The sequence below is a fragment of the Gracilinanus agilis genome, chromosome 2, assembly GCF_016433145.1.
Source record: "Gracilinanus agilis isolate LMUSP501 chromosome 2, AgileGrace, whole genome shotgun sequence".
Lineage (NCBI taxonomy): Eukaryota > Metazoa > Chordata > Mammalia > Didelphimorphia > Didelphidae > Gracilinanus > Gracilinanus agilis.
This window is the reverse complement of record NC_058131.1, coordinates 690,082,134-690,098,811: the sequence shown is the minus strand read 5'-3', so window position 1 is coordinate 690,098,811 and position 16,678 is coordinate 690,082,134. Positions and strand designations below refer to the sequence as shown.

Sequence of the window (16,678 nt, the reverse complement as noted above, 5' to 3'; positions counted from 1 at the left end):
AAATATAAAGACATGCCATATATGGCTGTTACAGTCTCATCTGGGAGTTGGGAAGGTTTTCCTAGGGGACATGGCACCTCTGGATGGCTATAGGGAAAGGAGCATTACCCAGGTAGCCTAGTGGCTTCTGGATGGTTTTTTCTACTTGTAACTCTTCAGCTTTACTCTATTTCTCCACCAGAATGATCTAGATTCTTGGTGACATTTTAGACCCAAAAGGTTTTCTATACTACTGTTTTTAAAGAAATCTGTTTTTTTTTTTTTTAGTGAAAATTAATGTATCCTGAGTTGATTCATGTGTTTGTCAACACCCTTCTCAGAGGGAGTTGTATACTTGTCATTCTAACATTAATCTAATATAATAATGATAAATCTAACATCTAATAACATTCTAGTTTTATAAGTTTTTTTTGTTTAGAGTAATTTTAGGATAAGAAACTTGCTACCTCCCAGAATCTAGGAAGTGAACTGCTTGGAGAAGGTGCCATGGAGATGCCTACAGAAACCTCACAGTGCACCAGAAGATCCAGAATGAACTTTTGAATGTAGTGAAATTGAACTGTGGGGGGTTGAATGCATTTGTTTTGAATGTACACTTTTATGCCAAAGGGGACTGCCTCCAGTTTGCTTTTTGTCAGTTTGCCTAGCAATCACTGGCTTTGTTCTCTTTCTTTTTATCCCTATTTTATCACAAAATTATTGCAATATTATGTTTACATGATCCATTGGGGAATCTAATCTCCCAAAGAATTCCAGGGGGAATGTGAAATTAGAATCTGTTACCCTAAAAAAAAACTATGATTCCTGGCACCCCACTCTCTTCCTGTTATTATATGCTGACATAGACAGGATATAAATTTTGTGGCATTCTCTTATCTTCCTGTCAAGGCTTTGGTGGAGTGGGCTTTTTGAGCAGGTAGAAAAGCTTAGTCATGTGGTTCTATTTTGTTAGATAATAAACTTTATAAAATATAATACTTGAAGTATTGAACATAAATTTAAATCCTACACTTAATCTAAGTAAAAATCTTCCTATAATTTTGGCTCTCTGGTCCTAAAAGCATATCATATAGGCCATGTTTGCTTTATTAAAATGGAATTATTAATTCAACAAAACATTAATTAAGCACCTACTATGTTTTGTTATGAGGATGCAAAGAAGGAGAAAATTTACTAAATGTTTGCTGAACTGAACTGAAAAATATACTTTGCCATCAAAAAACTTACAATCTTGTAGGAGAATAAGATAGGTACACAAAGAACTATAATACAACTTAAGATATAATAAGAGATGGCAAGGCAGCCCAATGGGGAGAGTGTTGGAACTGGAGTCAGGAAAGCCTGAGGTCAAATCCAACTTCAGACCTTCACTAGCAGAGTGATCCTGGGCAAGTCACTTAAATCACTGCCTTCCTCAGTTTCCTCATCTGTAAAATGGGGATAATAATAACACCCACCTCCCACAATAATTGTGAGGATAAAATCAGAAAATACTTGTAAAGTGCTTTGCAAACATCAAAGCTTTCTAAAAATGTAGCTGTTAAGAAAAAAACGAGAAAGGAATGAAAGATGGAGATGCTTCAGTGCCTTTGTTTCTTTCTCTAAAGTGATACCACTTACTGGTAACATCAAATAATGTGAATTTCTCTTAAAAAATGCATTTGTTGTTGTTTTTCAGTAACATCCAACTCTCAGGGACCTTATTTGGAATTTTCTTCATAAAGATTCTGGGATGGCTTGCCACTTCCTTCTCCCTTGTGTTGTGAGGAAGATTAGATTAGATACACCTTAATTCTTAATTATTAACTAATCTAATCTTCCTCACAACACTTGTGAGTGTCTGAGTTCAGGTTGGAACTCTTAACTTCCTGAGTCCAGAACCAGCACTCTATCCAACTGTGTCTCCAAGCTGCTAAAAAACAGGTTGCTAGGTATTATAGCGTGTGTAGTTAAACTTTTGGCATATATTACATATTGGCATATTATAGATAAAATATGCATATATATGGAAATATAAATTGCACCTAGCTGCTAAAAAAACAAAACAAAAAACAAAAACACTTTGCCCAGGCTTGTGTGTGTGTGTGGTTAAACTTTTGGTATATATCATATGTTCTGACATATAACATTGACATTATATAAATATATATTATACATGTATATATAAGCTGCACCACCCAGCTGCTAAAAAACAAGTTGCCTGACATTTATTTATTTATATAACAAATATATGCCTGGCAACAACTTGTGAGAGAAAGAGAGAGAGAGGAGAAAATACCATGTAAATAAATACCATGTAAATATAAGCCATCATTTATGGCCATTTCTTGAGAAAAGAAATATTTAATGGACAGAACACACTTACATGAGGAGTTGTCTATTGCCAAATTAGACAGAAAATGTCAGAAAGGAATTGAAGAGTAATATTTCTGTGCTTTTGATTCTATTGATTGTTCTTGCTTTGGGAAGAAGCTGATTTGTCTTAGCAGGAATATACACATGTCACCAGGCTGCCATCCATACTCCTCTATCACCCAGAAAATTCTTCATCCTGGAGACTCACTTCAGCCCTAGAATTCCAAGGGTTCCTTGGAAGTCCCCTCAGCCCCTTTGGCTTCTCCCTTCCTTTGACTGCCTGGGTCTTCCAGGACCTCCATTTAAGGAAGGCACCCAGGTCTGCCATCTCTTCATTTCTCAGGACTCCTCCACTGTGCCCCTTGCCAGGGAACTTCCTCCTCTCCTGCCCACTTCCCCAACTTTAGGTTGCTTTTAGGATGGTGATGGCAAACCTATGGCACACATGTGCACTGATACACGTAGCCATTTTTGATGACATGCAGCCTCATGCGGCCACATACAGAGAAGTATGGGGATGCATGCTGAGGATTAAACATTTGCTGTAGTGCAGTATAAACACTCTGCACTCTAGATGATAATTCTTCCTCTATTAATTGACCTATTTTGGTTTAGTAAATAGTTATATATTATAATTAACTATAAATATTGCAAAATTTTGGTTTTTTTCTCGAAGTGACACACCATCCGAGTTATGCTCGTTGTTTTGGTGAATTTTGACACACCAAGCTCAAAAGGTTGCCCATCACTCTTTTAGGGGTTGTCTTTTCCCATTAGAATGTGAGTAGGGTCTGTCTTTCTGCTCGTATTTATTTGTGTTCCCAGCACTTAGCATACAGTGTTACATTTAACAAATCCTTAACTGGCTGACTGAACTTGCCTAACAGTTTGCAATAATGAGTAGAATTTGCATGTATATTTAGCAATTATTGTTCATTGTCTAGCCCAAAGGGGCTGAGTGCTTTTTTAAATGGGTGGATATGCATATTTCGGTCTTTTATTAAAGTATCTACAAAGCACCTGTTCTGTGCAATTGGTTAGGCCAGGCTCTGAGGCAGAGATGAAGATGAGGCATCATGGTACAGTGGATGGTGCCAGTCCAAGGAGCCAGGTTTGACTCTCAGCTCTGCTCCTGACTCCTTTTGTGGCCTTGGTCAATTCACCCCACTCCTATGGCTTTTGGTTTCCTCTTCTTCCAATGAAGGTTGGATTCTTTTCAACTCACAATCTGTGATTCTGTGATATAGTCTAAAGGAGCGCCATCTTGTTGGAGAGATTGAAGAACAACTGGAATCTAAATAAGAGAGTTATAAATTCAATGTTGTGGTCACCAAATTCAAATATCCCTAAGCCAGAAAAAAAATTGCTAGCAGCTTTTATTTATAACAAGGAAGAAAGAGTGAAGTATGAAATGTAGCCAACCCAAGTGCTGATCTGATGAAATTCAGCTTGCTCCTGCACAAAGTTCCAATCTCCACATGGAAGTCCAAGTCACTCACCAGCAAGCCGATGCAGGATCCAAGGAAGAGTCTCTCCACAGAACTCAGGCTGAAGGGAGCGTCCCCAAAGCGCCAACAAGCAGAGAGGGTCTCCTTGAAGAGCCACCAAGGCAGGAATCTCTCCAAGCCAGGAGTCCCGGTAGTGTCTTCAGCCAGGGTTCCACCAATGCAGCCTTCTCCAAAGCCAAAGCAGAAATCTCCACAACCAATCTCTCCAGAAGCCAGGAAAGAATCTAGAGCAGGGGTCGGCAACGTGTGGCTCTCGAGCCATATCTGGCTCTTTTGAGGGCCAGATAGGGCTCTTTCTGCAGGAGCCACGAAGTCCATTTTTTTTCAGGCGCTGTTACAGGAGTGCACTGTGAGCACTGTACGGCTCTCACGAAATTACATTTTAAAAAATGTGGCGTTTATGGCTCTCACGGCCAAAAAGGTTGCCGAACCCTGCTCTAGACCGTGCTAGTCTCTTCCTTTTATGGTCCTATTTTCCACCGCACATTGGGTCACTCCTTCTTCTTCACAGAAACCAATGGCAGTCTTCCAATTTGCCTAGCACTGCCGGGCGTGGGGGTGGGGGTGGGGCAGTGGCCTTTGGAGTTGCCACTTACTCTAGTGACTTGTGAACTCACACTTCATGATAAGTAGGGGTACTTTAAGTTCTTGATTAGCTAAAAATAGACAAGGGCAGAGTTAATCCTATCTTCACAGTCATAAACAATGAGCATTTATTAATCTTATAGCATTCAGGACCCTGTGCTAGGGAGCCCCAATGTTCAGACAAGGCTTTTGTGGAGCTCAGTCTTACATAGTAGGGAAATAAAATGCCTTAGTAATACTGTGCACCTACTACACAAAAAGTGCATCAGAAGGGATAAAACAAAGCAGTATGGGAGTCCCAAAGGGGCAGGTTATTACCAACCAGAGGCAAGGAGGTTTTTAAAGGTTTTAAAGGTTGGCTGAGAACTAAAGCAGCAAAGGAGCTGAGGGTGGAAGACAGCCCCGGTATCCCAGAGAACAACCTAAGTCAGTGATTCCCAAAGTAGGGACTATCGCCCCCTGGTTGGTGCTGCAGCAATCCAGGGGGGCGCGGTGATGGCCACAGGTGCATTTATCTTTCCTATTAATTGCTATTAAAAATTTAAAAAAATTAATTTCCAGGGAGCTAAGTAATATTTTTTCTGGAAAGGGGGCGGGAGGCCAAAAAAGTTTGGGAACCCCTGACCTAAGTAAAGGCAGTTAATTCATTGTGTGGCTGGAAGAGTGCTCTGGACTGTCTAGAAGGTCCCACGTGTTATCAGAGGGGAAGGGCATTAAAGGCCAGAGGTCCTGTAATTCAGTCAGGGTGGATCACAGAGCACATACACAGAGGAAAGGGGATTCTGGTGGTGGATGGCAACAACAACAAAGTCCCACACCAAACTGGCAAAAATGCTGGGAGAGGGTTGATGTGACTTGTTAACTAAATAGATGTAAGAGAGGGGAAGAATCTGATAATTCTGAGGTAGCAAACATGGGAAGGGGCAAAGAGTGGTGTTCTAAGGAGTGGATTAAAGACAGAGAATGAGTTTGATTTTTAACACATCAAATTAAAGGTGACAGTGGGACATCTAGTGGAGATGCCTAATTGGTCATGCAGGTCTGGACTGCGAACACTCAGAACTGGTCACTAAGTCCCACTGACTGCCTCAGAGATGCATTCTCTTTAATCTCCAGTGGCCTACACTGGCTTTCCTCATCTTTCCTAGACCATTACTGTGAGGGCATCAGCACTGACCCCCTCCCCCTCTGTGCAACCTGAACCAGTATTAGTCTGTCCCCAGCAATGGCCAGGGCATTCTCCCAAGGCACTCCTCACAACATGACAGGCTCCTACCAGGAGGTGAGTGAGTGGGCATCCTCTAACAGTGCCCAGCTCTCAGCGACAAAGTAGAAAGAAACACACAGCTCCCATTCTTTCCGAGTTTTATTCAAAAAGCAGACATGAGCTGTCCATGAGGAATAATCATCATTTCAGGAAAGTATGGAAGGGCACAGAAATAACAAAAGCCCCATCCAGTAAGTAATGACCTATTTCCTCACTGAAGATACTAAGAAAAACCAGGTGGAGGCTTCTTCTTGTGAATTTTAAGAGCAGCTTTTTAAAGCTGAAAAGAACCCTAAGGTTATCTATAAAAAAAAATCCCTGATTTCAGATTCTATTTCTCCTTTTCTTTCTGTTCTTTTTCCTTCTTTTCACGTTCTGCTTTTGCTTCTTCCTCTTCATGTTTCTTTATCAACTGTTCTACTTCTTTTTGTTTTAAAACTCTTATCGTTGTCTTTCCATTTTCTCTCGTTAATGTGGCGATTTCAACTAGAAAACAGAACCAGGGAATGTACAAATTATCCAGGGCAAGAAACTACTTTTCAAAACTATCAACAAACGCATGCCTACTAAAGAAGCTTCCAACATTGCAAATGCTCCTTGAGCCCAGGTAATCATGTCTCCACAGACAAGTGTTCTCTCTCTTTCCTCCTGTCATCTCACAAGGCCTCGCAAGCTCAAGGGCTCAAGAGTCTGAAGTCAACAGACTGGAAAGACTCAGCGGAAGGGAGGATGACTTACAGAATTTCTTTCTCCAACTCTGGAAGTCACCTCAGATTGCCTGGACCCACAGCCCTCACTTCAGAGAATGACTTGGGGCCCAGAGAGGTTGGTGACTTTCCCAGGGTCCACTGAACAGAGCTGGGGCTCAACTCCAGGGCTTCTGATTCCTGCTCTCCCACCAAGCAGGAAAGTCTGTGCCCTCCTCCTCTCCATTTCTGTCCTCTGACTGCTCTCACACCCCTTCCTGAGGGTCTCTTGCTCCTGCCAAGCCAGGCAATCTGAGAATATGAAGGTGGTAGTACAACGTGGGGGAAAATAGAGGAGTAATATGACCATCCCCCAACACCTCAAATATGGCTTAAAGAATTGCTCTGGCCAAGACACCTCCTGGTGACTGACCTTTGGGCTTCTTCCCCCTTGGCACAGCTGGTTCTTAGCCACTCACTCAGTGGCAAAACAGACACCTTTAAATGAGCTTTGTGGGGCCAAGCCAAGGTTTTCTTTACTCTCCCTCAAAGCCCTGGGCACTTCCACAACCCAAGAGACAGGGTGGGAGAGTTTAGTGGTGCTTTTAGATCCATAATTAAGATTTCTACTAGCCATTATTCATAGTGACAATGACAATACTGACACGTAGAATGCTTCAAAGTTCACACAGCACTTTCCTCATAGCACCCACATCTATAGGCTAAGTACAAGAAATTGTCCACATTTTATAAGAGACTTCCAAAGATTATGGCCAAAGTTCATGGTGCCAATTGTCAAAACTCTGATCTAAACCCAGAGCCCCTGACAGGGAGAGTTGGATCTTCACTACATGGTTTTCTGAAGGTTCTAACATAGAGATTAACTACAAAAGACAGAAGGGTATAGGAGGAAAGTTACCCCATTTTCCAAGGAAACTTTTCCAAGTTGAAGTCTGAAGTCCGCCATGCCAAGTCTCCTTCACTCACTAAATTCCTGTCCTCTATGAAACCATCCCTAATCCTAGCTCCTTGCCACAATTCCTGACCTTCTGCCTACCCCCTGGGCCTCACATTATACATGGTTTACAGCTCTCATATACATTTTTTAATAGCTTTGAATTTTATTTAAAAATTAGTTAAAAGCTGATAACTCTTCAGAACCAAAAACGGAATTGTCAGTATCTGACCCTGACAGGGCACCTTGTATACCTTTTCGTCCCTTTATATGATCATTAGTATCTGTGTGTCCCTCTTCCCTGGTGGACCACGTACAAGGGCAAGAACTCTGGGTTTTACCTTCCCCAAGTAGTAAGCACAGTGCTCTGTCCAGAGCAGCCTTGTCTATCAAATCTGCTGAACACAAACTAGTTCTGACCTTTGAACAAGTTCCCCTCAACTATAAGACAGAACAAGCATATCTGATCCTCTTAACTAGGCATTGGGGATTTTCAGCATCAAGACAAAAAGCTCCAAAGAGATGAGTCTAGGCAAGGTGTAGGTTACCTTTCTCAGCAGAAAGTTTACTAACATCCATGGTTTTATTCAGCACTTTAATTGCTAAAGCAAGAGCTGACTTCAGAGTCATCCCTCCTTCCTTGTAGTCTTGTTTTAACATCGACACAGCTGCCTGTAAAACAGAGGGAACAAATGATACTCAGAATTCTCTGTAAGCCTCTGAATAAAGTTAAGATGGAGACAAGCATTCGTTATCCAGAGTTTGCTGTCTGAGGTTTCAAAGCCCTTTCCTTACCACCACCCTGTAAGGGGGCTCAGTCAGAGCCTTCTCAGCAGAGGATTGGAGAGATTAAAGACTATTCCCAAGGAATATAGGTCGGCCTTGGACCATTGTATGACCCCTGGCAGAGCTCCACACTTACTGCACTATTATTCCCAATGCAGGTGGCCTTCCATCCTCCATAATTCCCACTGGGGTCACTCTGGTACAGCTGGAAACCATAATGTTTATCCCAACCGATGTACAGCAGTGAAACACCAAAAGGGCGCTTCCCTACGAAAAATAGGATAGAGTCAGCAAGGTAGATTAAGGATCCACAAACTGGTCATTAGACTCATTACTGAAGCATTTTCGTTGAACTAAAACTTTCATAAATTGTTGATAAACTCTACCATAAATCCTACTTTTGTTCATGGGAACTACACAGAGCCAGAAGGCAGAATAAAAACTCAAAATCTTAGTTTTAAGAGGCATAATTATATAAATGTAAATTCTCTTGCATATACGAATATGTTCATTTTAGCCTCGAGAGTTTAGCAAAAATTTAATTAAAAAAAAAAAATAAACAACCAAAAAAAAACAGCCGCAGCAAAAAGTTTAGCTATGGGGGCAACTGGGTGGCTCAGTGGATTGAGAACCAGACCTAAAGATGAGAGGTCCTGGGTTCCAATCTGACCTCTCAGACACTTCCTAACTGTCTGACCCTGGGCAAGTCACTTCACCCCATTGTCCAGCCTTACCACTCTTCTGCCTTAGAACCAAGACACAATATTGATTCTAAGACAGAAGGTAAGGGTTTTAAAAAGGAGGAAAAAATGTAGAGCTACAAAATTTCAGGCCTACAATATGAAGTTTAAGAAGCAAAAGCATTTGAAAAAAATGTTAATATATATAATTTCTAACTTTTTTTTGATGTTTAAAAAAGTAGTGTCTTACTCATAAATTTTTATGCTTTAACACTTTTTTAGGCAGGTTTCAAGGGATCAATAATGAGTACCTCCAAACTGTGTATAAGCTTGTTTGATATCACACAGGGCTGTAACCAACTGCTCACAAGGAATGGGCTCTTGATACTGTAATAGGTACCTAGTATTCAAAGAGAGTAACATATTAATACTTAAAAAAACAAACAAAAACCAGTAGCTCTACTGCACAGGGATATTAAGGTCCTATGCCACAGAAGTAAAGAGTAACAATAGGGAGAAATCAAGCTAGCATCTTTGCATTCACATGTTTCCAAATTTTACAATAATATATTAAAGGCAGAAAAGGCCAATGAAGATGGTTGCAACGAGACAGGATTATTTACCACTGAGAGATACAAATTTGCACATGTTGTTAGATTAAGGCAGCCAGGTGGTATCATGGATAAAAACACTGGACTTGGGAGTCAGAAGATCTGAATTCAAATCCTTTGTCAGAGCCCAATGAGGTGATCCTGGGGAAGCCACTTGGCCTCTCTTCCTCTTTTATAAATTGGGGAATAATAATATTCCCTACTTCTCTGGGCTGTTGTTAGGATCAAATGAGATCACAAATGTATATAAACATTAAAGTGCTATATAAATGCTTACTATCATTTACAGGAGGAAAGGTTTGGTAACATAATTCAGTTGGTAACATAAATAACATTAATAATGATGATGATGATGATGGCCCTGGATAGGCTTTGATCTGTATACCCCCAAACAAAGCTGTAAATCTTCTACAAGCTGAAAATAGCTTTTTATGAATAAAATTCTTTGGAGACTATACTTTAATTTATAATTATTTATTAAATAACAAAAAGCAGGCCAGAAAAAGAAGACACCAGCCATGTGTGCAACACCCCTCCCTGAGTGGCTGCACCAGCTCCCAGTTAGACCTCAAACACATGGGCCTCCCCCAGCTGCCTCTCTCCAGCAAGCTGGGACGCAAAATCCATAGCAAAAGCTCTTAAGTGGTAGCAATCTCTGCTCTTTTAGCCTTTTTGGAAGGGGAGATCTTTTCAAGTTAAGATGGCTCTTGATGACATCAGCCAACACAAAGGCACAGATGAGTTCTCCTGGGTATTAGACACAAACTGTGATGTTTGTGTCTTCTCACAACACAAACCTACCTTTGAGCAATGAGTCTCAGTTCATTAGTTAAAACATTAGCATCCGAGGTTATGCCTGCCACACTACAAGCCATATCCCTGAAGGGAAAAAGCAAAATGAGATTATATAACAAAAAGAACCCAAGAAGGATCCCTGATGAGAATATTTGAAAATATTAAAGAATAAATATTTGTAAATGTCTAATGATATTGTGTTCTAGATATACCTCCTCTACTCTGGTGATGACCAAACTTGTTTTCCATCTATTATTTCTGAATTACTAACCCAAAATGTCTGCTTTGGAACATCCACATAAAAAAGAAATTACAAAAATCATCTTTATTAATGCTAAAGGTCTGAGATGTTTTTTCATTTTGGAAAACTGAATCCATATTGTTCCTGTATAGTTGAGGGACTTCCTCCCCCATCTTCCCAAAACCCACTGTGGTTGACAGCATGGGTTCTTCCAAGGGCCTTGGATGTCAGCTAAGCACAGCAGCCTCCAATGGGGAGTTACCAACTACAGTCCTCCTGGCAAAGATAGGCCCTTCCCTGGGGGCTGCTGCTAAGGCCCTCTCCATCCTTCCTAAATATGAACTCTTCTGGGTACTATTCTGCCTCAATGAGAATATGAGCTTTGAGAAAAGAGACTGTTTCATTTTTCTGTTTATATTCCTAACAAAACTAGTCCAGTGCTTGGCCTAAATAAATACCCATTCCAGTGGGTGGCATACATACACCTCACTACAAATGGGGGAATTATAGGTAGTGTGAAGTTAAAAAACTTATATTGATATACACACATATGCATGCTTGTGTGGCTGCATGTAAAAATAAATTGACTCTTGGGGGCAGCTGGGTAGATCAGTGGATTGTAAGCCTAGAGACAGGAGGTCCTAGGTTCAAACCTGGCCTTAGACGCTTCCCAGCTGTGTGACCCTGGGCAAGTCACTTGACCCCCATTGCCCACCCTTACCACTCTTCTGCCTTGGAGCCAACACATAGTATTGACTCCAAGATGGAAGGTAAGGGTTTAAAAAAAAAATAAAAAATAAATAAATTGATTCTCAAAGAATATGGGGCGAGGCAGAAAAAAAATACTTTATTTCTACTTTGTGTACGTTCACTCAGTTACCTTTCAGTTGTCTAAGGAGGAATGGGCACCCTCAATTCTGCAGTATTTATCCCTCTAACACAGCAAGTGAAGGGGGTTCAACTGGCAATCAGATCCAAGCCAGAGAGGCCATAAAGGAAATGCCACATGTACACCATGGGCCAGAGAGAACTTTTTGAGATTTTGTGGAATCTGATAGCTTAAATGGACCTGGGAGATCCCATTTTTAGAGGGGGGATCTTAGGCAAATGGCCCACAGTGAAGCACAAACAGTTACATTGGGGCTGGGGCAGAGGCAGGCTTGGCTCTTCTGTGATGGGACCCAGCAGCACCAACATCTGGTTTTGTCTCTATACCAATGCTGCAGGCAGCTCCATCTTAAATTCTTTTGTCAGGCTGTCACTTCAGAACTCAGTGGGCACAGCAGCCTGTGACGTAGCCTTGTCTCATAAAGGCAGTGACAGTGCAGACTGGACTGAGATCCAATTGGAGAGCCAGGAAGATGCTAGTTTGAGTTCTGCCTCTAACACATGGTGGTTAGATGGTGTTGGGAATGTCTCAAAACCTCAAGTTACAAGTGAGCTGCCAATCTGTATTGTGGTCCAAGAGATGCCCCTTATTGATGAAATCTTGGGCCCTGACCAGAAGGAGGGGCCTATTAAATTTCCTTCTAATAGCTGCCCACTGACTCCTCCCCTAAGGTAAGAATCCACAAACAAATCACCCCATTAATGGAGCACACATGTGCTAGCTGCTGAAGAATTGGGTTTGACAGGTGAGAACCTGCCTAAATTCTGGATGACAGACGATATAAACCACTCAGTTCTAAAGAACATCAGAGCTAATGTGGTGCTTTGAAATCTCATTCATTAGACATGACCAAACTAAATTTCTCCGGGACACAGGGAAATCCTAATTTCTGTTCTTTCATAGGTGAGTATGTGGTCACGTAGAATGACCTCAAGAGAACATGAACCTTCCTTCTCAGAGATCTCACTTACTCATTGAGCTTGTAAATCTTTTCTGAAAAAAACACTTCATCCAGAAGTTTGTGAATATTTCGTCTTTCTGCAGCTAGCAAAACACCATCATTTGCTAAAATTCCCAAGCAGGTGCCTGCGTGTCCAATAGCCTCCATGGCATATTCCACCTGGTACAAGCGACCTACAAAACAGGATCAATGAGCAAACTTTCTTGTCATGGTTGCCTGACAAGACTCAAAAGAAACCACAAGGACAGTAATGATACCAATAAGTTATAGATGATGCCTTTGGCTTTTCTATGCAGAATATTAATCTGAAAGATATACTATTAGAAAGTTCAATTTTTAACAGAAAGCTTAACTATCTTAAGAGTGTAAAAGTTTTATTTTTTTTCAAAGTCATTGAAACTGTAAGATTTAAATTAATGTCCAACATTACTAATGGGGGCGGCTGGGTGGCTCAAGGGAGAGAGCCAGTCCTGGAGACAGACAGACCTGAGTCCAAATCTGGCCTCAGGTACTTTCTAGCTATGTAATCCTGGACAAGTCACTTAACCCTCATTGCCTAGCTCTTACTGCTCTTCTGTCTTAAAACCAAACAACATGATTCTAAGACAGAAGTTTAAAAAAAAGAAAGGAAACATAACTAAGTTCTCTCACAATATAATTTTAGATAAGATAAACAATTTGTACTTACCTTCTGGTGAAAATATAGTGGTCCTTGAGTCATATCTTCGAGACTATAGAAAAATTACACACAATGAAAATTTGCCTTTCTGAAACTACATATATCTAAATTACCATCATATCCTAATCCACACCAGCCAAACTCAGATGTTCTACTCATACAAATTTCATACTTTCTCTGACTTCTTTCTATCTACTTTAATTTTCTCCTGCTGGATAGGCATGAGGAACAAACAAGGTTTTTTTTGTTTCTAATACTGTGAAAGTACTATTGGTATGTGCATAACTTACCATGTTTCCTGTATTTCAAATTATTCCTAGAAAAATAAAACAAGTCTATTAGTAAGAAAATATTATGATAGTTTTCTAGACATTTTAAAAACATGTATTAGGATAGCCAGGGTTTGAGGCCAGATTTGAATTCAGAATTGAATTTTCTGGACTCTGGGTCCAGCACTCTGTCCCTTGTACCACCAACTATTTGTCTAACAATGCCTGTAGGGATTCTGGATTCTAATTCTCATGTTGTAATATTGTGATGTGGGAGGAAAAAAAATTAAATCTTCCCCAGAGTCTCTAACATGTTCAGGAAATACTCCTGGGGACAGGGAGGTGGCACAGTGGATTGAGAGCCAGGCCTAGAGACAAGAGGTCCTGGGTTCAAACCTGACCTCAGATACTTCCCAGCTGTGTGACCCTGGGTAAGTCATTTAACCCCCATTGCCTAGCTCTTACTGCTCTTTTGCCTTGGAACCAAGTATTGATTCTAAGGCAGAAGGTAAGGGTTTAAAAAAAAATTTTATCCTAACCTCACTTTATAGTGTTGTTGTGAAGAAAAGCAAACTAACAAACCAGGCAATGATAGCCTGAGACTCTTTGTGGGAACACCAATTCCCTATCATATGTGTAGCTACAGGCCCCTGACTCTGCCTCTTGAAGCCTCAGTTTCCTCAACTGTATAATGAAGAAAACTTCACAGGATGTAAGGAAAGTGCTCGGTATGGGGGAGCCATTATCTTTGTGCAATGTTTGGTTCCGATAAAAAACATACATACATACACACACACACACACACACACACACCCCAAATCCTTCCATAGTTCAGTTGTAGAAACGCAGGCCCTAATTGGGGGTGTAATTAAGCTTCCTGCCTGTTATTTATTTTCCTCTCAAACTTGCCCATCCTGGTGAGAAATGATTTCTTATTGAGGAATAACTGCTCAGGTATACCAGAAGTCACACAAGGTGCCAGCAAGGAGAAATTTGGGAGAAAGTAGCATTCTGGGGAGAGAGGCTTATAAAATGCAGCTCCTTCTCTCCTTTCCTCACTGTTGTATTCTCTCCCTACTGCAACCCTGATAGCCAAAGAGCCTGGGCACTTCCCCTGAGAGGCTGCTGGGCAGCCCAGGTTCTAGTCTCTTGGACCCTTATTATTAGTTCTGTGCCCCAGGGAACATGTTTCTGCCTCTGTGTCCTCAGAAGAAGGGAGAAGGTTGGAGGAGCCCATTTCTAGAGTCCTTCTTGGACTTGGAGGCACAGGCAGGATTCCCAGAAAGTGAAAGTGAATGTAAGGGACCTGAGTGAGGCGGATACACTGTAGCCAGGCCTGCACCCGATGGATTAAGCTCTCATCGAGTTAGACCCAAGTCAGGTCCTCAGGCCCAATTACAAACCGTGCCTCCTACCTCTCTTGGGGAGCTGTCCTGGGGGTAGATGACACAGATCGAAAGGCCGGGCTTCTGCTCCTGCCGTGGGGTGTCCCAGGGATGGGGCGCGGGTCTGTCCTCACTGCCCACATCCCCAGCCCTAAGGAGCAGGGGCCGGATTAGGCCCCCTAAACAAGGAGGAACTAGGACATTTCCTTACTAGGAGCTGATACCCCCCTTCTGCTGGTACCATAGTCTCCGGGGTACCGGTGTCCCAAGTTCCATTTCCCAGCTGAGGAGACTGAGTCTCGGGGAGAAGAAATGACAAGCCCAAGATCTCCACGAATTGGCTCGGGCCCCCGAGAGGCTGCCCCTTTGGGCCTGTAGGGCTGGTGTATGGGAGCAGAAGCAGGAGCCCAAGTCTCCAAGGTATCCCTGGTCCGGGAGTGCCGGATCCGTGAGGGTCCCCACCGGCTCCTCCACCAGGGCCAGGACAAGAGTCAGACGGCAACAGATACGGCCCGGAGTCCCCACGGGACTCAGGAGAGAGCCGAGGCCCGAGCTGGACGGTGGCCGGGAAGGAAAGCTTCCGTCAGGCCGGGCCCGGGGGCGGGGAACCTGCACCGTCATCGCGGCGCGCGCAAGGCTTGGGCGGCCGGTGGGGGCCCGGAGGGTTGTGGGACGGTCCGGCCGCGCCTAGCCCTGGAGGGTAAAAGATACTCACCTTCGGGGACACCGGGGGTCGGGGAGCTCCAGGTGCGCCGCTGGTTACTATCTCAGTAGAAAGAGGAGCTTTCACGAGCCGCCGGGATAGTCTTCCCTGCCACAATGGCCGCCCGCGCCTGCGCACTGCCCCGGCAGTGGGTCGCGCCTGCGCAGAACGTCGCGACCGCTGAACCCGGCGCTAGAGCACGTGGGGGCCCGAGCAGTGCGAGGCTCTCCGCCCTCACCTTCACTTCCCCCGCCCTCTGGGACCTTATGAGCCTGAGGAGCGGTGCAGGTAACAGGTGTGGAAACTGCTTCATCCCAGGCAGCGGCGGCGGATGCCGATGCACTGAAACTGCGTCCTTCCAGCGTCCCAGGTGCCTCCTTCTAGGTCCCTACGAAGTGCCCACGGTGGGGTCTTGGGGGAAGGGAGGAGCCTGAGAGAGAGCCGGAGACAGAGAAGGGAGTGGGAGAGAGAGCGGGACGAGTGACAGAGAAGAGAGAGAGAAGAGGGGGAAGAGAAGAGAGAGAGGAGAGGAGAGGAGGGGAGGGGAAGGGAGATCTGTGTGCCTGTGGGCAGCACCTCTGCACAGACTCTACGCAGAGAGGGCGCTTCTCCTCCCCCCCCCCTCCAGCCCCCCAGGTGTCCGCAGAGGCACGTAGGTGTATGGGTATGCTCAGGCACGTTCTAGCTGTGTACAGAGCTCCACGTCCCCACAGATGCGTGTATTTGCAGCCCCAAGAGCTAGGGGTACCCGTTGGTTCCTTTTTTTTTTTTTATCTTTTTTTCCTTTTTATTTATTTATTTATTTAAGCCCTTAACTTCTGTATATTGGCTTCTAGGTGGAAGAGTGGTAAGGGTGGGCAATGGGGGTCAAGTGACTTGCCCAGGGTCACACAGCTGGGAAGTGTCTGAGGCCGGATTTGAACCTAGGACCTCCTGTTTCTAGGCCTGACTCTCAATCCACTGAGCAACCCAGCTGCCCCTAATCTTTTCTTTTTTGACTCAGAATCAATCCTGTGCTTCAGTTCCAAGGCAGAAGAGTAGTGAAGGTAGGCAATTGGAGTTAAAAGACTTTACCAGGGTCACCCAGCTAAGATATCTGAGGTCAAATTTGAATCCAAGCCCAAGCATGGCACTCTATCCACGGAGCCCCTTCAATGCCCCTCTGTTGCTATCTGTAGACCAATACCTCCAGGGGTACCTGAGCCAGGATCAAATAAATAGCAAGTTTTCTGCACACCTGAAAGTGCTATGTAAATACTATTATACTGTGGAAATTTCTAGAGCAGCTTGCTCAGCCTTTACTCCTCTTCTGCCTTGGATCCA

General features: G+C 43.3%; 1 protein-coding gene across 1 annotated transcript; it reads right to left on the bottom strand.

Annotated features, from left to right (window-relative positions):
• Positions 1–5,796: 5,796 nt before the first annotated feature.
• On the bottom strand, positions 5,797–15,472 carry PSMA4 (proteasome 20S subunit alpha 4). The gene is made up of 9 exons (XM_044662904.1): positions 15,368–15,472; positions 13,289–13,314; positions 13,008–13,050; positions 12,330–12,492; positions 10,235–10,312; positions 9,134–9,222; positions 8,279–8,409; positions 7,905–8,028; positions 5,797–6,201 (listed from the first exon to the last, which is right to left on the bottom strand). Exons 2-9 carry the CDS (start codon positions 13,289–13,291, stop codon positions 6,047–6,049), a joined length of 786 nt encoding a protein of 261 aa, XP_044518839.1. The 5' UTR covers positions 13,292–13,314; positions 15,368–15,472; the 3' UTR covers positions 5,797–6,046.
• Between the last annotated feature and the right edge of the window lie 1,206 nt (positions 15,473–16,678).